The sequence below is a fragment of the Bufo gargarizans genome, chromosome 3 (assembly GCF_014858855.1).
Source record: "Bufo gargarizans isolate SCDJY-AF-19 chromosome 3, ASM1485885v1, whole genome shotgun sequence".
NCBI classification, from domain to species: Eukaryota; Metazoa; Chordata; class Amphibia; order Anura; family Bufonidae; genus Bufo; species Bufo gargarizans.
This window is the reverse complement of record NC_058082.1, coordinates 333,313,588-333,336,859: the sequence shown is the minus strand read 5'-3', so window position 1 is coordinate 333,336,859 and position 23,272 is coordinate 333,313,588. Positions and strand designations below refer to the sequence as shown.

Genomic DNA, 23,272 nt, shown 5'->3' with positions numbered 1-23,272 from the left:
GGGAAGATGTATTCTGTTAACTTACCCTTTGTTCTTCATTATTCAGATGGTCAGTTATTTCCATTTTATTCTTACTGTAGATTTCGGTCAGGTGGTGGAAAATCTCAGAACCAGCTTACGGTTGCAGAACTCAGGTCATTTGTAAAACAACTTCAGTTATTGCCATGTAGCATCAACCAAACTCCTCAACTGAAGGTAAAAAAAAAAAAACATTTCCACTGTTACATGTTCATTTTTGTTAAAAAAATAAAATCTAAATATAATAATTTTACTCCTATCTGTGGCTCTAAGGACTTGTTGCGTCGTGTGGAAGAATTTCAGGCACAGAGCCAGAGGCTTTTAGCAGCGGAAATGCCACAAGCTAGTGAACTTCAAGACCTTCTTGATTCCAGTTTTCAGTTTGACTTGGAATTACCACTAGGAAGCCTTCGAGAGCGTCTGGAGCAGGCACGTTGGCTGGAGGAAGAGGAGCAAGCATGCCAGGATCCAGGGACACTCACAATAGAAGTTATGAGACGACTTATAGACTTGGGTGTAGGACTAGCGCCTCATACAACTGTGGAGAAAGCAATGGCCAAACTTCAGGAATTGCTGACCATGTCTGAGCATTGGGATGACAAGTGCAAGAGTCTCCTTAAAACAAGGTCTAGTATCGACCTCCTTTTTGGAGGCTTCAAATTGTTATTTTTAAAGGATTTTCCACCTTTTGTATATAATATACATGGAAGTTAACACGAATCCTGATTTACAGCCTGTACTCTAGAACAAATCTACATTCATCATGCTTGTGTGGAAGTTTTTTTTCCACCTAATAATCTTTGTTCTGCACTTCTTTGCCTGTTTTTAATTGCTGCAGAAAGAAGTTAGTGCTTATATATTTTTAATTTTGTATGCAAACACAAAATCGAAGTTGGTATGATAGTGTGGGCAAGTCGCCTTGTTGCAGCAGCTAGTAAATCTAAGCATAAATCTCCTCCCACCAACTATGCTCTTTCCACAGGGACCAAGCTAAAACCGTTTTGGCTTATTGTCAGTAAGAGGCAGACATGCCTGCCTTGGCACATCTGCTAAAATTTTTCTTTTTTTCCCTCTCTACCTGGAAAGGGACATACAGGCAGCATAGCTCACAGTTTTCCATTATGCCCCATGACAGCACCTGTAAGAGATCCCCCACCTTCCGGTCAGGAAACGAGAACTTGCCATCTTTAAAAGAGTCTTCCGTACACCATTCCTCAGTTTCTACCTGTTTCCTTCCCATAGGACAGGGGGATGGATCTTTCCCAGGTCTGTTAGGGGGGCTGCAGGGCCTCTAGGTTTTTTCATATATTATTTTTTTTTTTACTACATACTTAGTGGAGGTCCCTGATGGTGTAAGACTCCACAAGGAGCCACTGTGGAAGTCCTTTTTTTTTTTTTTGTCCCCTTTTGCAATGGGGAGGAGGGGGGGGGATACCTGACAGCCACCTCGTTCTCTTCTACCTGAGGCCGGGCGAAGTTCCGGTGAGGAGGGGAGATGCGTCCTCTCCAGGATCGCCAGTACGGCACTTTCTTGCAGGCGTGCATTGAGCAGGTGCGCCGGATGTGACTCGTGCGTTCCACGTGGGACAGGGGAGGGGCCAATGAAACATGGCGGAAAATGCGTGGCCTGTATAAAGGGGACACCGGCCAGCCGTCATGGAGGGAAAGAGCAGGAGTGTGGCAAGTTCAGGAGAACTGCCAATTTTCCTTCCAGATTCCCCTTTGGAAGGAAGGGGAGACAACACAGCGCACTGAAAGACAGAAGCAACACTCCGAACCCAGATCACCGCAGTTACTGGATCTGACGTCCAAGATTTTCCAAATACTAGAAGGGAGAGTACTTTCTCTTTCAGCAGTGCACCTTTTCTCAGCCCAGGGGATAGAGGCTCTGTCTCAACCTTGGGGCAAGGATCTGGTTTGCGCATTTCGCCTCACTCTTTTTTGCCCAAAGTAATCCAGAAAATAAGGAGGAGGCAACGGTAATCCTAACAGCCCCTATTGGCCAAAAAGAGTATCGCTTATTTGGTTAAGGAAGCTGTCTCTTTCAGATCCCTGGCTATTTCCAGAGAGGGAGATTTCTGCCTTGTTGCTTCCCCCTTCCCCCTTATACCTCTCTCTTGGAAGACAGGATTGTTTTTAGACAGGATCCTGCGTTTTCTTCCAAAAGTGGTTTTCGATTTTCATAGTTCTCAGGAAATCATTTTGCCCTCTTGGTTCCATACACTAGATGTAAGGAGAAGTGTGTGTGTGTGTGTGTGTGTGTGTGTGTGTGGGTACTTAAAATCAACCAAAGAATGGAGAAAAGCCCCTCAGTTATTTATTCAATTTCAGGGTTTTAACAGGTGTCTAAAGGTTACAAGTCGTACTATAGCCAGGTGGATAATGAGAACAATAGTTCTAGCCTAATCTTCGGTGGGTCTTTAGGTTCCTACGGGGTTCTCGGCCTACTTCACGAGAGCTATAGCTTCTTCCCGGGCAGAGAAAGGCTGTGCCACCATTGACCTAATTTGTAGAGCTGCTACCTGGAGCTCTCCAAACACCTTTTACAAACATTATAGATTGGATCTATCTTCTGCTCAAGACGACCTTCAGGAGGAAAGTCTTGCAGGCGGTAGTCCCACCCTAGATTTATCTAGTCTAATCTCTCACAAGTAATCTTAAAGAAGAAATATGCCTGCAGACATATATTAAAGGTGCTTTTGTATGTTAAGGTTTCACTGTATATAGAAATTTGGCAGTCCCATGGATCTTGTCACAAACTGAGGAATGGAGTATGGAGGACCCTTTTAAAGATCTGGGAAGTTCCTGTTTCCTGTCCGGAAGGGGGAGTATCTCTTGCAGGTGCTGTCATGGAAAACGGATTACCTGTAATCAATGTCTTTTTCCCAGTACTAAATCCACTGTTTATTCTCCCCCTCCTGAAGACAAAGGGGTATAGTGGACCCCTTTAGTCCGTTAAGGTTACCTCACCATTTGGATTTTATCTTTCCAGCATAACTGCCTTCCCAAAGAGCCAGCAAGCTAATGGAGGGGGCTGGAATTGGGAATAATTTACTCATATCATAGGATAGGCAAGTATCCGCAGTAGTTTCCTTCCCCAGACCCAGCCTCCCTCACTCTGGGCAATCAGGCGCTGTGTTCTCTAAAGCAGTGTTTCCCAACCAGTGTGCCTCCAGCTGTTACAAAACTACAACTCCCAGCATGGCCGCACAGCCAAAGGCTGTCAAAGCATGCTGGGAGTTGTAGTTTTGCAACAGCTGGAGGCACACTGGTTGGGAAACACTGCTCTAAAGGGGCTGTAATTTGGGTTTCCTTCCCTGGACTAGAACTTTCTTTACCTTGTGGCCACACCTTTGTTTGGGCCTTTCTCCATCTACCAGATGGCTTCTGGTGACTCTCCTTTCCCTGCCAGCTGGTCATCCACTGGATCCACTCCATCACCAGTCTAGGCTCCGTCACCAGTGTTTGCTAAGCCTCACTTTCAGGGTGAGACTTCCTTCAGCAGGACTCTGTACTGCACTGTTTCCAGGTCTATTTGCTTCTGGTATAAGCTACCAATGCCCATAAATATATAGAGACCCATTCTACAACCACAACAAAACATAAACACTATTAAAAGATCTGGTTCAAATAAAGAAAAATTTATTTGCACATATTACAAATCTTTAACTGTTAAAAGCATAATATATAGCAGTTACACAAAAAGGAAGAGGGGAAAACTCCCCCTAGTACAGAGTACACCCTGGTGGTCGAAAAACCAAATATATAGTTACAGATAATTAGATGAGATGATATCAGTTATAACACTTCAAATCTAATGAAATTAAAATGAAGTAATATGGAGGTATATGGAGCTAGGACAATAGCAAATAGCTAGTGTATGAAGTAAATAACTATTGTGAGGGTTAGCTCTCTTTCCGTGGTCACGCTTACAGACTTCTCAGACCACGTATTTTTCATATCAAAACTGTACTTTATTGCGACACAAACACCAATAAAAACAGTACAATATAAAAGCCTGCCCGTCTGGACACTACCTAATACATTAACTGAATCCCTGACTCACCTACAGGATACAATTCATATCTGGCATCAGGCCCGGCTTTCCCAGCCAAACAGTCCACCAACCCCCAGGCTGTGCAACTATGAGTACCTTTGGGGGTTGTGGTCTAGCAGTCCTCCTGACTCCGACCTCGTTCCCCAGGCGTCGCTGAGTCCCCCAAAGTTCAGGCTATCACCTAACCTCATGGCCCCTCAGCCTACCCAGCTGAGACCACTCAGAACCTCTGCAGGTCTCTGTTCCAAGATAACACCTCTCAGACTGACACCCTGGGAGGTGCTTTATTACAGCCTGATTAGAGCAGACTTCACCTGCGATCCCCTCTGAACAAAGGGAACACCCGTACCCCCCCCCCACGTGTACACTTGCAATGCCAAGATGCTCGTGAGAGGGCATCCGTCGCACACCTTTCCCTTTATTCTTCCATACCCATGCCAGCAGAGCTTGGTTTATCACCAAAACTGATGTTCTGCCTAATGGATATTGTCTAAGAGACTCCAGTGTCCATGTAACCGGCAGACCCTCTCTTTCTACTCTTTTGCACAGCTGCTTCAGCAGAGCATGCTTCTCATTGCTCGCCCCTTTTCCACGCATCTGGATCACTTTTTCCTCCTTTTCAGCAGGGGTTTCCTCAGGTTTGGGGGCAGATTCAGAGTATTCTGCTTTTTCAGTGCCTTTTTTCCACTTCGGCAGCCGCACCTTCCTCCTTAATTATGGTCTCTGCAGCATCTGAGAACTTCATCTCCTCCAACACCCCGGCCTTAGCTTCTTCGGCCCTTGTCTCTTTTGAGTTTCCATTCTTTTTGTTAGCCTTCTCATTCTTCTTGGACATGGCATCATGTACTTGCCCTCTTAACTCCTCCACTTTCTCACTGAGGTAGGAGACACTGGAGTCTTCAACAGACTCGTATTCTGGCATTTTCTCCAGAGGCTCCCCCAGAATATTATTCTCCCTTCATGCAGGATTCAGGAGATCCAGCCCATAGCAGTAGACAGGACCTGCATACTGGTCGTCCATCTACTCGTATTTCTTCCCCAGAAAGCTACTGGCTACTTGGAAGGGCTTGTAGGCAGAGGGGATGTCTTTCAGGCCCTGGCTACACTCTACCATAAGTCTTTTGGCTTCTGCACTCCTATCAGCCTCATCAACTTGTTCAGCCAAAACCTCTTCCATCTTCTCTGCTTTGGCTGCTACCGCAACATCACTGTTTCCAGACCTATTCTCAACAGGTCCTGGTTTGTAAGTCTCTGACTCAAGGACGTTCTTCACGATGTCATCCTTTGAGCTTATGGTATCCTCCATTTCTGCTCTATGGTGCTTCTTCAGCCTTTCACATTTACCTCGCTCCTTAAGTGCTTCCTCAAGGGCTCCTGCCAGAGAGAGAGCATTTTCCTCCTTTACATTTCTATCACCAGGGGGCACTTCTCCCATGACCACAACCTGCAATGGAAAAGGCCTGTTGTTACCTAGCCTCGTGGCCCCTCAGCCAACCCAGCTGAGACCACTCAGAACCTATGCAGGTCTCTGTTATAAGATAATAACTCTGACACCCTGGGAGGTGCTTTATCCCAGCCTGATTAGAGCAGACCTCACCTGCGATCCCTTCTGAACAGTCCTATCCACCAATCCAACTAAAATCCAGGCCAGAGCATACCATAAACAACATTGTCTCTGCAAGCTACATGCTGCTGAGACTACTGCACTCTGGATTTTATCCATCCCACCCAGCTGAGGTATCTGAGTGGGATATACACACACCTTCCCGCACTTGTACACCTTATCACACTATATATCTTTAAAAAGTTTCTCATCTCGCTGTTACTAGGCGGGGTGAGACACAGTTTTACCACCACCCTGCTAGGGCGCTCTGCTGTCTCAGTAGCTCTCATTGCCGTTCACGAGAACTACGGAAACAGTGTAGCACAACAAGCTATGCTGTTTCTCAGTTAGGGAAACAGCATAGCTTGCTGTGATATGCTGTTTCCATTTCAGTCAGGCACTGCAATGGGAGCTACTGAAACAGTGAGCAGTGGAGCACTCTGCTGTTTTCCAGCTGGCTGGTGGTCGGGACTGTCTAATCTTGCCTTAGTAACTGCGAAATGAGACAACCTCTTTAAGCAAGCAATATTATGACTTGTACCACGGTTATCCACAGGGACTCAATAAATGCCTGTGATCCCTCATATATAAACGTAAAGGAGAGCAATAAATAGCCTGTAACCAAATGGTGTGATAATCTATGGTGTAAAGACTAATAAACTGCTATAAAAGCACAAAACATACTCTTGGACATGGTGTAATGTAGCTTAGCCAGGAAGCAGCCACCTCTTGTGCTGCCTCCACTCTTCTCATACAGAATCCATAAGGGCTCTACCTTCTTTCTTGGCTGGCACTCTTTGAGCCTTCTTTTCTGCGTTCAGATGTGTCTGGTGTTCTTTCTCCAGAGGGACATCTTCCGCAGCTCCAGCTCTGCTACATTCTTGGGTGACTCCAACTTCAGACTGCTTAAGATTTACTCTAGCTTGCTTCTACGCTTTCAGGATTAGTGCATTAACCCCTTCAGTCGTCATGTTGGAACCTGGGCAGAACCCTCAAAACAGGTGGTGACTTAAACATTTTACCTGCTCCTCTTGCCGCACAAAATTCCATTGCGGTCAGTTAATGTTGCTTGTCTTCCCACTCCCTCCCGTTATTGAACCTACCTTGACGTCCCCTACGGTTTAATTGTTGACCCTGTTTTGGGTGTGCTCCCTCACTAAAATGGTACAGGTTGTGTCGCTCACTAACAAGGCCATAGTGGAGATGCTGGGCCAGATGCCCCTCCAGCTTTCTGGGATCCTTTTTGACTTTTAAGGACCTTACCACAGGGTTCCAGTGTGGTCAGTCCTGGAGAAGACCCAGACCCTCTTTCCCAACCACTCGTTATGTATCTTTGGGGGTCCTATGTCTACCATCAGACCTGGAAATCCTTTGTTTGATTATGTGAAGAACTTCAGCTGCCTCCCATGCATCTTTTCCTATGTACCATCTTATTTTTATTAATTTTTTTCAAATGGGCCTGGATCTGGGCTTTGGTCTTAGTTCTATTAAGGGATCCACACTATATTCTTTTTCAGCACCCCATGCCAATAATTTAGTTATCTGTGCTTTACTGCAGAGTGTTGCCAATTCTGTGCCTCCTTACCGGTGTCCCTTGGCACCTTAATCTGATTTTGGATGCTCTACAGTCATTCCAATTTGAACCATTACAGGATATCTGCTACAGTCTTCTCCCCTAGAAAGTGGTCTTCTTGGTTGCTATAACCTCTATCTCCAGGTTTCTTAGTTGGCAAATTGATTGAGTAGATTTCCTGTTTTAGTTCTACATCAGGACAAGTTACTCTGTGCAGTCCCCTCCTTAACTATTGTGGTGTTTGCATTTCATCTCAATGAAGACAATGTGTTGCCCTCTTTTTGTCCATCTTCATTCCAAAGTAAGGAACATCTCCTGCATAACCTGGATGTGTGGACTATCCACATTTTCATTTTTCAGATGTCTTCTTTCTGAAACTTGAATTCACATTCTGTCATACCCAGGAAGAACCAAGCAGTGTCAAAATCCACCATCTCCCACTAGATTAATTTAACTATAGCCCCCTTTAGGGTCACCGCTCACTGCTCTCATTCTGTTGTGACCTCTTGGGTGGTACATCACCAGGCTTTGCTCTGCAGGTGTGTAGGGCCGCAACCAGGTCCTTTCTCCTAGCCTTTGCAAATTTTTATTGGGTGCACACTTTTTCGAATCTGCTGATGCAGTGGTGGGTAGCAAGTTTCTGCAGGCGGTGGTCTGCTAACTGCATTCCTATTTCTACATTCCACCCCCCCCCCCCCCCCCCATATCCTTAGGGCTGCTTTACGACATTCCATGGTCTATCCCCTGCACAGCAATGCCACGGGTGAGAAAAATGGATTTTTGTTACTAACTGGAATATCCTATTATCTTCCGTTCCAGACACTGCTCTCACCTTTCTGCCTTTTTGTTATCGTTTTGTCCGGGTGCTCTGACCTGCCCTTTGGAGTCTGTTTTTGGTTACTCAGTCATGTCTTCTTTTCTTTCCCCTTCCTCCTCTTTAGCGCACGCATGGATTTAGCTTAGGCCTTGTGGGAAGTGTATAGCTGGCGGGAGGAGTAAACACTTTTTATGCTTAGTGTCCACCTCCTACTGGCTGCCAGCTATACCAATAGTCTATCCTGTTTCCCCCAATGAACAGAAGAGAGAAGGATTTTATGGTAACAAAAATCAATTTTTTTTTACCCAAATAATTGCGGCAATGACACTATTCAGGACCAGGCCATTTTTTGCAAATCTGACTTGTCACTTTCTTTGGTAATAACTTCAGAACGCTTTTACCTATCCAGGCCATTCTTAGTTTTTTCGTCACATATTGTACTTCATGACAGTGGTAAAATGGAGTCAAACATTTCATTTTTATTTATTAAAAAAATATATATATTTACCAAAATTTGTCGAAAATTAGCAAATTTACAAAATTCAATTTCTCTACTTTTATAATAGATATTAATAACGCCAAAAATAGTTATTACTTTACATTCCCCATATGTCTACTTCATGTTTGGATCATTTTGTGAATGCCATTTTATTTTTTGGGGACGTTTAGAAGCCAATCTTGAAATTTGTGAGGCTTACATAATAGAAACCACACAAAAACTACCCCATTTTAGAAACTTACACCCCTCAAGGTATTCAAAGCTGATTTTGCAAACTTTGTTAACCGTTTAAGTGTTCCACAAGAATTAATGGAAAATGGAGATGAAATTTCAGAATTTCACTTTTTTTTTGAAGATTTTCCATTTTAATCCATTTTTTCCAGTAACAAAGCAAGGGTTAACAGCCAAACAAAACTCAATATTTATTGCCCTGATTCTGTAGTTTACAGAAGCACCCAGTATGTGGTCATAAACTGCTGTATGGGCACACGGCAGGGCGCAGAAGGAAAGGAATGCCATATGGTTTTTGGAAGGCAGATTTCACTGGGATAATTTTTAAGCTGCCACGTCACATTTGAAGACCCCCTGATGCACCCCTAGAGTAAAACTCCAAAAAAGACCCAATTTTAGAAACTACAGGATAAGGTGGCCGTTTTGTTGGTACTATTTTAGGGTACATATGATTTTTGTTTGGTCTATATTACACTTTTTGTGAGGCAAGGTAACAAAAAAATAGCTGCTTTGGCACTGTTTTTTTATTTTTTGTTATTTACATTGTTCATCTGACAGGTTAGATCATGTATTTTTATAGAGCAGGTTGTTACAGATGCGACAATACCAAATATGACTACTATTTTTGGTTGGTTGGTTTCAGTTTTGCATAATAAAGCATTTTTGAAAATGTTTTTTTTTTCTTTAGTGTCTCAATATTCTTAAAGCCACATTTTTTTTTTTTTTTTGTTTATATTTTGGGCGACTGTCTTTTATGTAGGGGCTCATTTTTTGTGGGTATTAGATGACTGGTAATATTTTAGGGTGCATATGACTTTTTGATAACTTGGTATTAAACGTTTTGTGATGTAACGTGACCAAAAGATTTTTTTTTATATTTTTTTACGGCATTCACCTGAGGGGTTAGGTAGGTCATGTGATATTTTTATACAGCAGGTTCTTATGGACGCAGATGCCTAATATGTATACTTTTTTTTTTTTTTTTTTTATTTATTTTTTATTGTTTAAGTTTTTCACAATAACAGCTTTTTTAAAACCAAGAAAATTATGTTTTAGTGTCTCCATAGTCTGAGAGTCATAGCTTTTTTTTTTTTTTTGGGCGATTGTCTTAGGTAGCGGCTCATTTTTTGTGGGATGAGATTGGTATTAATTTGGGGGGGTATACGCCTTTTTCATCGCTTGGTGTTGCACTTTTAGTTATGTAAGGTGACAAAAAAAAAATGGTTTATTTAGCACAGATTTTTTATTTTATTTTTTTGACTGTTCACCCGAGGGGTTAGGTCATGTGATATTTTTATAGAGCCGGTTGATATGGATGCGGCGATACCTAATATGTCTACTTTTCTTTTTTTCTCTAGCTGTTACAATTTTTTTGGTCCCCACTTTTTTTTTGGTCCCCACTTTTTTTTTTTTTTTTTGGTCCCACTCTGGGACTTCAACTTTTGGGGGTCTGATCCCCTTTACAATGCATTACAATAATTCTGTATTGTAATGCATTGGCTGTAAGTGTATTACTTGTAATTCACTAACAGCCTGCTTGCCTCTGAGATTCAGGGGGCTGGATCTCACAGGCTCTCCCGGAAGGCAGCCACGATGACTAAGGAAGGCATCGAGCTGCCATCGGGTCCCTGTCACAGCAGCGTGGGGACCCAATGCTCACCCCGCACTTGTCTGAAGCCTGCATGTGCCTCGGTCAGCGATGACTGCAGCCGCACAGGGGTTAATGCACCGGCATTGGTGATTTCACAGATGCCGGCGCATACAGCAGGGGTCCGGCATTCCTGCACCCGCCTGATACATGACGTACATGTATTTCTCTGGGCTTTAAGTCACGTCCAGAGATAACTTACATGTACGTCATCGGGCTTTAAAGGGTTAATGCTAACATTTCTATTAGCACCTGCAGAGTGATGCTGAATATTTATGTATTTGTTGGTTTGAAGACAAACATTGTTAATAACTAGGAATGAGCGAATTGACTTCGGATGAAACATCCAAAGTCGATTTGCATAAAACCTTGTTCCAATACTGTACGGAGCAGGAGCTCCGTACAGTACTAGAATGTATTGCCTCCGATGAGCCAAAGTTATTGCTTCCCGAAGTCTTGCGGTAATAACTTCTTAAATTTGTAGTTAAAAAATAGGGTTCAGTTCCAAGTGGTACCACATTGGAGCCAATACATTCTAATACTGTACGGAGCTCCTGCTCTGTACAGTATTGAAACGAAGTTTTATGCGAATCGACTTCCGATGTTTCATCCGAAGTTGCTTTGCTCATCCCTATTATTAACCTTAGCAAGTTCTGAGCAGATGCTGAGCAACAAAGGAATGCAGAGTGTTGCGAGTGCTGAAGCCTGTGACTTGAAATGATGTAAAATAAGTCATGCAATGTGTAGTGTAAAGTTTACTGACTTTTTTTTTAATGAGGATTAATTCTATGTCAGTGATGGCGAGCCTTTTACAGACTGAGTGCCCAAACTGTAACCCAAAACCCACTTATTTATCACGAAGTGCCAACACTGCAATATAACCTGAATACTACAGTCCAGTATATCTTACATGTACTTTATCATTTAGCTATAATAGCCTGCCTACATTCAATGCTCTGCCTGTGCTGTTCATAGCCTGCCCGGCGCTGATGAATAGCAGGAAAAGTCTAAGGCATATTGGTACGCCTTAGACTTTTTCCAGGGCGTGGGTGCCCACAGAGAGGACTCTGAGTGCTGCCTCTGGCACCTATAGGTTCGCCACCACTGCTATATGTGCACTATAAAATTATGTCTTAAGCTGCAGATTTGCTTCCAATAGGAAACTGTGCTCATGTTGTTTTGCCTGTCCCTTTTATTTTTTTTATAGACCACGGCATGATCTTGACACTTTGACTGTAGCACTGCGGGAAGTGGAAAATGTCCCAGCATATCTTCCAAGTGTAGAGTCTCTGAAAGATGCAGTGCAGAGAGCACAAGAATGGTTGCAGAAGGTTGAGGCTTTGCAGGTTAGACTTGTTTTTTAGCTCAAATATACAAATTCAAATAACAGAATGCTATGTCAATAATAATAATCTTTTGTGATCACTTTCAGACTGGTTCCAGAGTTCCTGTACTTGACACATTGGTTGAGCTTGTGAATCATGGCCGAGCAATTCCAGTTCACATTGGTCCACTGCCAAGACTCGAAGCCCTTGTTAGTGAAGTTCAAGCCTGGACTGAATGTGCCACAAGCACATTTTTAACACCCAACTCTCCATACACTTTGCTGGAGGTAATTACAAACCTTAATGTCAGTGATCTCTATTGAAGCATTTTTAACAGTAGATCCAAAAGGTGTCCTTTACTACTTTTGTTTGTAGATGGTCTTCTACACATTATTTTTTTTTTTTTTTTTTAACAGTATAGAGCTCTCATTATCACAATCATAACACATCTGTTTAGCCTGCATGATAACTCTTTAGGCTGCAACTGGCTCTTGCAATTGACTATAATACCCGAGGCTTTAACCCATATTTATTTTTTTATTTTTTCGTTTTTGCATTTTTCTTTTTTCTTCCCTAGCTTCCTTGAGCTATAATTTTTTTTTTTTTTTTTCGTTCACTTAGCTATATGAGGTCTTATTTTTTTGCGGGACAAGTTGTACTTTCTAATGCCACCATTTATTATGGCATAGGATGTAGCGGGGGGGGGGGGGGGGGGGGGGGCGGCCATGTTTTTCCGTTATGCCATTCACCTTGTTGGAATTTTTTTTTTATATTTTAATAGTACGAGCATTTTCGATCGCGGTGATACCAATGATGTATATATTTTTTGTTTATGTATTTATTTTTATTACACGGAAAGGGGGGGGGTGATTTTATTTATATATATATATATATATATATATATATATATATATATATATATAATATATATATATATATATATATATATATATATATATATATAAAATAAGATCCGCAGCACTCCTTGCCGGGCGCTTCAGAAGCGCTCCTGGCCATGACGCCCGCTTGCGCGAGTGAGCGTGTGCCATGTTTGCACTCCAGTGCCGTACATGTGCTGGTGCTGGCAGCGAAGGGGTTAAAGGAGTTGTCCCTTTATTAAGGACACCCACTGATCAGACACCTCCTTTCCTGTGGATAGGGGATAAGTATAATGGAACAACCCCTTTAAGTGGTCTAAATATTTATTGGGTTCCCTTATATCTATTGCAGGTTCTCTGCCCTCGATGTGATCTAGGCTCTTCAAGCTTGAAAAGAAAAATGAGAAAAATAAAAGATCTGCCAGCAGGAAAAAAGAAATATCCCAAGCCAGATGGCCTTCTGGAGTTGGAGAAAGCTTTGACTGAGAGCAAAGACACTGCTACCGCTGTGAGTATAGTTTTATTATTCAATTTCTCGAACAGTAAGCAAATGTGAAATGATTATTTAATCTTTTGTAGAAAGTAAAATCAGAATTTTTTATTTTTTTTATTTCTGTGCCCTAACAGATGGCAACTCTTGGTGAGGCCAGACTCTGTGAAATGGAGTCTTTACACAGTATGCGGGTCTCTAATGAAAGCAGAATGTTGTTGAGAGAAGAACAGAGTGACTGGAAAGTGTGCATTTGTCAGGGTGAACCCATGGCTCCCATGATCCAGTGTGAGCTATGCCGTGCTTGCTTCCACACTGGCTGTATAACTGCTCCAAAGCATGGATCGCTAGTCTGGCTGTGTCCACAGTGCCATCGCTCTAAAAAACCACCTCTGGAAAAAATTCTCCCACTTCTGGCATCATTACAACGCCTGCGTGTTCGGCTGCCAGAGGGAGATGCATTGCGCTATCTTATCGAGAGGACAGTCAATTGGCAGCATCGGGCACAGCATATGTTGTCTTCTGAAGACCTAAAGCTTGCACAGGAAAGAGTCAGTTCAAGTCAGCTGTACAACAGATGGCAAGCAACAGCTGGGCAGCTTTCAGATACTTGCAATGTAAGTTAACATTCAAGGGCATAGTTATCACCTATCCTATTTTTATCATTTCTTAACTAACTTGTGAAATGAAATTGTTACGCTGGTAACACAAGCATTTTAATGTAAAAAATATTGTTCTAAAGGTATCACAGAGTGTTGGGGCCACATCCTTCTCTTTGTCTCATGAATGGGACAACAGGACCACCTATGTCCAGTCTCCGTTTTCTCCTGGACGCAACTGTATCCCACTGAACAGTAAGTGTCATATTCTTATAAAGTATCAGCATTAATAATATAGATTTATCTGTATGCCATGTTTGGTTTTATGTGCCACAATCTAAATATAATTGGGCTTTTGGTGCTTTGTGTTTGGGCTTCAAATGGTGCCATAACCAAAGCTATTGGAGCAACATTTGTGAAGCACGCTCTTTTGAAATTGAGGAGCAGGATGAAAAGGTTTACTTCTGGTTCCTGTGTAGAGGGGAGCAGTGTGTATAAGGAGCTGCAAGTCAAACGAGCAAGAAATGAGTCTGTGACCCAAATGTTTCTTCAAGTGTGTACTGGCATCTGGATCACGGGTCTCTACAATTCCGATTGTGTGAAGATGAAAACAAATATGAACATCTTCTACTGCATTTTATGGTTAGTTTTTAGAGCACTGTAGTATAAAATTACCACTTAGTGTCCTGTACTGCCGCAGAGTGGTGGTATACAGTCTAACAGCTAGCTTTAATTGCTCCCAGCCAGGGAGAAACCAGTATGTGGGGCACAACGGCAAACGGAGCGGTGCATATGAAAAATAGTAAGCGCTGTAACATCCCTTCACTATGCCCTACACAACCCGCTAGTTATGATAATGTCCGGACCCGTGAAAGGTCCTCTTCAAATTCAGGAAGAGCAGGGTCCACGTGGCTCCCATTTCCTATACTTCTATTTAGAAGAATGCAGTGGAGTAGGCTAATTACATTTGTCCTCTTGGCAAGCAGAGATAGTTTTGGCTTTAGATGCCCATGTGATGCTGTGCTTGATGCATCGTAGGATTGATAACATATCATTGGAAAAACTCAAGATGGCGATTGCTCGAAAACTGTAAAATATTGCATGTGCTGGGTTGGAAACTGTAGAATATTGTTTGTGGGACATGGAACAAACATGGAACTATCCCTTTAAGAATTTTCTGTTACCTGTGCTGATGAAGTATTTTCACTCTGACTGTTGAGAACCAATCCAGAATGCTACTGAGGTCCTGATCAGCATACACAATTAAAAGAGAATTTGAAAAACAATACTCATCTCTTAACTTAATGCTGTTGCCTACTAGTGACTTTTTTTCAGTTTTTATATTTTTATTTCTGACCCAGGTCTAAGTGCTGAATTGGACGAATTACTTATGGAAGCTCAGCTTCTACAAGTCTCACTTCCTGAAGTACATGAACTTTATCAGGCTCTTGTGACCCAGACAAACAACCTGGCTGGTGAGAGTAACACAACAGGCGCTGGGAAAGAGAAGACCTCCTGTAAACAGCAGGGAACAGAATGGAATACAACACGTTCTGAGGTAAGAAGAGAATATTTCTAACACACAGACATTCCTGTGGTGAGAAGTGAGTCCGCGGCTTACTAATTTCTTACCTGTTTAAGGTTGTATCCTGCTTAATGAAGAAGGAAAGGACTGAATGCACAGACAAAAGGCTGAAAAGGCGTCATGATGGCTCTGATGGTAGAATGAAGAAAGCATCTGCTCCACGTAAGAAGAGAGTGAAATCCTTGCAGTCCAAAGACCTGTGCAGCAGAGAGCAGCGCCTAGAAATCTGCGATAGTGACTCCCTATGTTCTTTTTCATCTGAATCTGAGGAGGATGATGCAGTTTGTCCTGCAGACCTCTGTATGGAGCCTGAAGGTGATGAGGTGAGGGTTGGATTAGATAAGATGCAAACTTCACAAAAAAATAAACACATTGTATACTGCTTGTTATATATTTACATAAGATAATTGCATGCTGCCGGTGAGTGCAAATGATCATTTATATCTTTAGCCTACTCAAGTCTAGAAGTTTATTGGGAAATGAGTATTGAGATATAATTGTAGAAATCTGGTTTTCTTTGCCATAAATACAGCAAATGTTTATAAAAGGTTAAATGATTTAACTTTTATTTTTTTTCATGCCCCTATCGGTGTCAGTATTTGCTGATAATACAAAACGAGGGAATTTACTTCAAGGGGTATTCTGGTCAGGAGATAGGATAACCTATTAGTTTATGTGGATGTCCTACAGCTGGGACCCACACCGATCACGAGAATAGGGGCTCTGTACTCTGTGGAGCCCCGTGAAATGAAAGGAGCACCTGCTCAGCTGCTCTATTCATTTCTTTGGCAATTCTAGAGCTAGCAAAGCGCTTGCTTTCATGCTTACACCTTCCAACCACAATTGAGCTGTCCATTAGTTTCCCTGTAAGTTTATAGAAATGGAATGCTATTAATATTTTGCAGTACTTTATTATGGCAATGTAAAATATAAATCATCATCAGACCTCAGTGGCCGACCCACAGTGGTGATTCCACTTACCTGTTACCCTCCACTGAGTCTCCATTTCTCCACGGCCGGCATAACGTCACCCTGGTGCACTGATATCATCATCCTGGTGACGGGGGGCATTTGACAGCTGCAGCCAATTGCTGGCGATAGTGGTGAACTGCTTCCCTTGCATCACGTGACTGTTGTGATGCAAGGGGGGTAGCTTATTGCTCCTGCCGTGATTAGCTGCCACGTGTACATGATCGTTGATATCACCGCATTGGGAGATGAAAATCTGGCCATGGAGCAATAGGGACTGAACCCAGAAGCGGGGACCAGGTAAGTACTGTGGGTCGGCCGCCCAGTGAGGTCTGATAGAATGATGGATGACCACTAGGGGTTCTGCAGTTTGTTTTAACTGATGATCTATCCTCCGACACCCGGACCCCCCCTCACCCCCCCGATCAGCTGTTTGAGAAGGAAGCAGCACTGCTGCCTTCTCACTGTTTACCACAGGCCCAAGTGATGTCATGACTAGTATCAACTAGTTCACTTGAATGGAGTTTAGCCGCGCCCAGGCCAGTTGATACTAGTCGTGACATTACTGGGCTAGCGGTAAACAGTGAGAAGGCCGCAGTGCTGCTGGAGTGCCGCTGCCTTCTCAAACAGCTGATCGGTGGGGGTCCCGGGTGTCGGACCCCCGCCTGTCAGATGCTGATGATCTATCCAGAGGATAAGAACCCCTTTAAGAATGGTTTTAATACTATAAATGTCTATAAGGGACTTGATAACTTAGTTAAACAGAGAACTGTCTTCATTTTTTATGATTTTTTTTTATATTCTTCTCTGTGGCAGGTGGACTGGGTACAGTGTGATGGAAGTTGTAATCGCTGGTTTCACCAGGTCTGCGTTGGTGTTTCTGCAGAAACAGCTGAGAAAGAGGATTATGTGTGCACTCACTGCAGTGAAGTGAAATAAGAGCTGGACCCCCTTCTTCCCTCAGTGAATCAAGACTGTATTCCCCTACCCAAGTACTGGGTAGAATTGATGAAAACAATACTCAACAGGAGCTTTAGGATTCCTTTTCCTTTCCTTTAGACACATGCCTGGTTTCCTTTCCAGTTCCGGCTCTCAATGGTGCTTCTCAGACCCTGTAAAATCCATTGCTCCTTCCAGGGAACTCGGACTTCACTGAAATATGAGTTGTTTTGTTTAATTTTCTCAACTCTGAGGCTGTTACAGATCGGCTGGTTTCCTGGCACCATTAGCTTGTTATGGGTTGTCTGGTATCTGAAGAGAAGCTTTTGTTCCTTTTGTACCTCATAATTAGGGGTTGCAGGTCTGTGTAGTATACAATGGAGTCTATATTAATTCTTTCACTTGGGGTGAGGTACCAAGATTTGAAGTTTCAGTTCCATTTAAGACCATACAGTTTCTGTGTTTTCTTTTTGTGTAGGAAAGTTTTCCTGAGCAATAACTTTGGTTTTGTTTCTTTTCTGAATTCCAAAACTCAAATCAGATGCTGAACCTTTTGCTCTAAAATAATAGCCCTTTCCAAATGAGGGTCTTGTACAGAAATGTTGGGTGAGTAGGTGCTTAGGGCACCCAGGGTGTTAGACATAGCAAACTGAGCTGTATGTCAGCTTTCCTTAAATCCCTATTAATTATTATTTCTTGTTTGTTTTTGGCTTTTCTTGTAGCTTGTATTAAATTTTGCAGTTTATATTGTGGAATAAAAATCCTTCGTTATAACAGAAAAAAACCTCCTTTTTACTGTTCCTAATTACAACATAAGTAGTTTGGAGAAAGATAGGCTTATGTAAGAGCAAATGTCATTTCAGATGACTTCAGAATAAGCTGTCGTGTGTAAATGAACTAAAACTATCATCACTTGTATTAGGCATTTTCACCAGTTTTCCTCTTTGTGGGCTCTAACGCTAATTCTGTTTTCCCCAAGCTAGTAGAGATTAGATGATATATTGTCTCATATAGTGCACATGAAGAAATGGGAGGCTCTGCTCCCATCTCGTCTTGTATAGCTCAAGAGTTGCAGCAATGGAGAACAATTATACAGCAAAACTAAGTAGTTTGAGGTGAATCCAACAGTAAATGAGACTGTAACTTGGCATCAGCATGTTCTGTGTGCTCTCTGCCCCTCTCCGGCTGCTGCTCCCCACAGATGCAGTCTCCTGCTAACTCGTCTTCACTGGAGATGGATTTGAGCTGTGAATTGAGAGTTTGTTAAATTGGTAACATATTTCACAGAGTTTCCTGCCATTATTTGTACTATTGATTTATGGACTAGAACTTAAACAACGGTTATTCTTTTAAGCCCATGTTAATAGTGCTAAAATGACACCTATATACAATTCCCAGCATATTTGATATCTAAAGTCCCAGTGTACTCCGCTACTACTTTTTACTGACAATTGCCCAGAAAGTTAGCCTTGAAAACATAAGCTTGGAGCAGCACTTGCATGAAACACTTTGCATACAGACTAGAGAATGCCACAACTGTCAATTGTAGTGGTCGGCAGTTGTAGTTTGTAACATGCCAGGTGGGTCATACCAGTAGTACTGGTCATGTTGTCAAAGCCAACTGAAGATTCAGCTGCAGCTTAGTAGAGGACTTGGAGGGGATCGCCTCAAAAGGTAGGGGCACTTTTTGAAAGAGCTTTGTGTCTGGCCTCGGGATACATTTTTATTTTTGACCTGTGTAACTTGAATCAATTGTTTTAATTATGAAAGGCACATGTTATGTAAAAATTGCCCAATATCTACAAACCTTTTTTTATTTTTTCATAAATGTTGTACATGTCCAAAATGGTACCAATGTAAACTACAGTATGTCCAGCAAGAAACAAGCCCTTTCCACAGGTTAATCAATAGAAAAAAAAAAAGATTCTCAGAATATGCTGACAAACATTTTCTTTTAAATGTTTATTGTGCAAAAGTACTAAAACATAAAACTGTATAAGTTTATTGCCATAATCCTATTGATTCACAGAATAAAGTTAAAATAGCTATCGCTGACAAGCGATGACAAGAGGTGACAGATTATGGGTGCATTTAAGGGTGCATTCACAGGGCAGTGTGTATTTTACTGTCCACAAACCGTGGATCTGCAAAAAATATGAATGTTTCAATGGACAAGTTCTGTCTTTTTTGTGGTACTGCGGAACAGACATATGGATGTGGATTTTTTTTTCAGCACATGAAAAATTCTGATCGTATACAGACCATAAATACGGTCATGTGAATCTGGCCTAAAATAAGCACATCATCTGTCAGCACAGTGGAGATGAAAGAAAATGACTGTCTTCATAGATCTCCCTCTATATATTGCTCAGCTCCTCCTGCTCTATAACATGCTGTCTGCACATTGCACTGCATTTTTATGGTGACAAGTTATCTTTAAGAGCTTTTCCCCAAAAATACATTTCTTTTCCCCAAAATAGATCATCAGTATCAGATGTGCGGGGTGCGACACCTGGGACCGACACTGATCAGCTGTTAGTAGAGGCCTTGAACACCGCAGCCTCTTCGTAGGCCAGTTACATTACTGTACATTGGTCACATGGCCTAGTTTTGTCTCAACCCCATGGAAATGAATTGGGCTGAGCTGCAATACCAAGCACAACCATTATACAATGTATGGCGCTGGCCATGGAAAGCTGCTTGGGGCCTGCAGCTCTCACCAGAACTCCGGTGAGCGCAGCAGCTCCCTAAAACAGCTGATTGGCGGTGAGTCATCAATATCTTTTCCAGGATAGCCCCTTTAATGGATTACTGATTTCACTACCACTTGGTATACCACTACGTATTTTGTAAAACAAAAATCTTTTCTCAAGTGAAATCTCTCAGATGTCTGAAAATGAACTCCCTATTTCTTGCAGTCAAAACAAGTGGATTGGGGTAGTAATACTCTTACCTCCCACTCTCTTAAAAATTATCGTACATCCCTGTTGGAAATTCTGGATGTCCCATAAATAGCATACGATTAGAAAGAGGAAAGGGGAGATTAAAGTACTTTATCTCTTTCCATGATAAATAGTATCTCTCATATTGTGAATGTTTATTATACATCAGACATTCCAAGCTGCCACAATTGGTGTAACATTCACAATATGAGAGATACTATTTATCATGGAAAGAGATAACGTACTTTAATCTCCCCTTTCCTCTTTCTAATCGTATGCTATTTATGGGACATCCAGAATTTCCAACAGGGATGTACGATAATTTCTACCTCATCACCACGACGGCTACAAGGAGATTGACCCCTGACCTCTGTAGGGGCAGGAACAGAGAGAGGGTTTAAATCCCCCCTCCCACCACCAGCACCAGTGTTTCCTGTTCCTACAGAGGACAGGGGCAGAGTGAGTCTCCCTGTGGGGAGATGAAGATGGTAACTTCCTGACACCTTACCTGGTGTTCCCCCTGCGGTCCTTGTACTAACACTGGGCAGGGGTGAAGGAGGGAGGCCTCGCTACATTACAATATGTGAGCCTGCTCCCGGGTCGCGATCTCCCGCCGGGCCTGCTTGGCTATCGCCGGGTGTGCGCCTAAGCGCTTCAGAAAAGCGGCAGACGTCACTTCCGGTGGACGGGGGAAGTGACGTCATCCAGGAAGCGTCTCCTGTTCAAATTTCGGCGCCAGCAAGTGCCGAATGTCTCAGTGTACCGGCGTACATTGGAGTCAGCGTGCAGTCATGTCGACTGAACCCCGCTCCCCTGGAGACCCTTCTGTGCCGCCTACCGTAAGTTCCCCTGTGGGGAAGCGCTTCTTTGCCCTGTTACTTGTTCCTAGACACTGTACCAGGTTGCTTGTTCCTCTTCCTCCACATCTCTGGCTTGGGGCTTCTGATTGTTTTAGCTCCATGTATACTTAACATGGCTAATGGGGGTTATTCTTCCCAGGTCGCTAAGGAGGCTCAGAAAAAAAAATCTGAAAACAGTCTAAGTGTGTGTCCTGCCTCAAACGGCTTCCAGACGACTACCGCAAAAAACTTTGCAAGGACTGCATCTCTAGCGTTATCGCTGAAGAACAGCCTTCCTTCTTTAATGAATTGAGGTCCATGATCCATGAGGAAGTGAAAACCTCCTTATCCCAAATGCCCTTACCCAGGGATTCGCCTCCACCTAGAAAGCGAAGGGGACCATCTCCTTCTTTATCAGACCCGGAGATGATAGAGGAAGATGCCTCATCATCTAGAGCCTGGGAGGACGAGGCGGCCTCCTCTGATATTGATACTTCAGAATCAGACCGAAAATGTTGCTTTTCATTGGATGAGATGCCAGACCTTCTAAGGGCTGTCCGGGCCACTATGGGGGTAGAAGAAACCCCAAGAGCCCACTCAGTCCAGGACGAGATGTTTGGGAGACTCAGGGTTAAAAATACCCGGGTGTTCCCAATTAATGAGAACATACGAGATATGGTGCTCGACGAGATGTCCAACCCAGAGAAGAGGTTGGGGGTGTCCAGGTCCTTTAAGAACCGGCTGTTGTTTTGACACTAGTGAAGTGAAAATTTTCAGTGAAACACCAAAAGTTGACATTCAGGTCGCAAAGGTCAATAAAAAGACTGCCTTGCCCTTCGAAGACTCTTCTCAGCTGCGTGACCCCATGGATAGGAAGGCAGATAGCCTCTTAAAAAGCAAACATCACAGCTACCTCAGTTGCAAGATCCATGAGGCTGTGGCTAGAGGAGCTGGAATCTCACATCAGAGATAATACTCCCAGGGATGAGATCTTAAGGTCCCTTCCCCTATTGAAATCCACCACAGCATTTATGGCAGATGCCTCGGCTGAATCTGTCAGATTTGCTGCGAAGGACGCCGGGCTCTCCAATGCAGCCCGCCGCGCCTTGTGGATGAAGAGCTGGTCAGGCGACAACACCTCAAAGATGAAACTATGCTCCATCCCGTTCTCAGGGGAATACGTCTTTGGCCCTGTCCTAGATCATATCCTGGAAAAAGCGGCGGACAAGAAAAAGGGGTTCCCAGAGGAGAGACCCTATAAAAGGAAATATCCCTTTTCGGGCCCCCACTAGCCAGAATAGATCCTTTAAGGATAAAGGAAAGTCAGGACGCTGGTGTTATCCAAAAGGGGGCAGGGGTAGGAATAACCCCTCCTCTTCCCAGAATAAGTCCTCGGATAAGCAATGACGCCAGAGTTGGGGGGAGATTGAAGAATTTTCTGACTCCTTGGGAGTCCATTACCCCGAACCCTTGGGTCCGGGACATCATAAAATCCGGATACCGAATCGAACTTTCTTCATCTCCCCCAAACCGCTTCATTGTTACCAACCCAAACTCCCCCAAAGTACGCAAAAAGATTCTGCAAGGGATTCAAAGCCTTCTGGCGACGGATGTGATAGTACAAGTCCCAGCAACACAGCAAACACAAGGGAGGAAGTCCCTGATTCTGTTAATAGGGAGGAATGCCCTGATGTGTTCAGTAGATCTTCAGGACGCCTACTATCACTATTCATCCAGAGTCACAAAGGTTCTTGAGGTTTGCCATCCAGGACCACAAGGGGGTAACCCGTCACTTCCAGTTTACGGCCCTTGCCTTTGGGATATCATCTGCACCCAGAGTCTTCACGAAACTGGTAGTCGAGATGGTGGCCTTCCTGAGACTCAAGGGACTGGTGATTATACTGTACCTGGACGATTTCCTCCTAATTGGGAATTCAGAGAATAAACTCAGAACAGTCCTAGAAACCTTCCTGTCTCTCACCCAAGATCTAGGGTGGTTGGTGAACCTGAAAAAAAATCAAACCTGGTACCCTCCAGCACTATCCAGTTTTTGGGTGTCATCCTGGATTCCTGAGCTCAACATACCTTTCTTCCACCAGACAAGGTCAAAAACCTCCAATTGAAGGTTTAACGATTCCAGAACAGGAGGTCTTGTCTCATAAGGGAAGCTATGAGTCTCCTGGGTCTTCTCTCGTCCTGCATTGCGTCTGTCCCATGGAGCCAGTCCCACTTCCGATCCCTCCAGGCATGGATCCTCAGA

General features: G+C 43.2%; 1 protein-coding gene across 1 annotated transcript in view; it reads left to right on the top strand.

Annotated features, from left to right (window-relative positions):
* Positions 1-18,031, top strand: part of KDM5B (lysine demethylase 5B) — a 56,750-nt gene extending 38,719 nt beyond the window's left edge. The window contains exons 19-28 of the mRNA XM_044287288.1: positions 81-195; positions 292-644; positions 11,654-11,792; positions 11,879-12,058; positions 13,002-13,157; positions 13,277-13,756; positions 13,882-13,993; positions 15,100-15,296; positions 15,380-15,646; positions 17,109-18,031. Of these exons, the coding sequence (XP_044143223.1) occupies positions 81-195; positions 292-644; positions 11,654-11,792; positions 11,879-12,058; positions 13,002-13,157; positions 13,277-13,756; positions 13,882-13,993; positions 15,100-15,296; positions 15,380-15,646; positions 17,109-17,231 (2,122 nt within the window). The 3' untranslated portion in view covers positions 17,232-18,031. The remainder of the gene's footprint in view (positions 1-80; positions 196-291; positions 645-11,653; positions 11,793-11,878; positions 12,059-13,001; positions 13,158-13,276; positions 13,757-13,881; positions 13,994-15,099; positions 15,297-15,379; positions 15,647-17,108) is intronic.
* Positions 18,032-23,272: the final 5,241 nt, after the last annotated feature.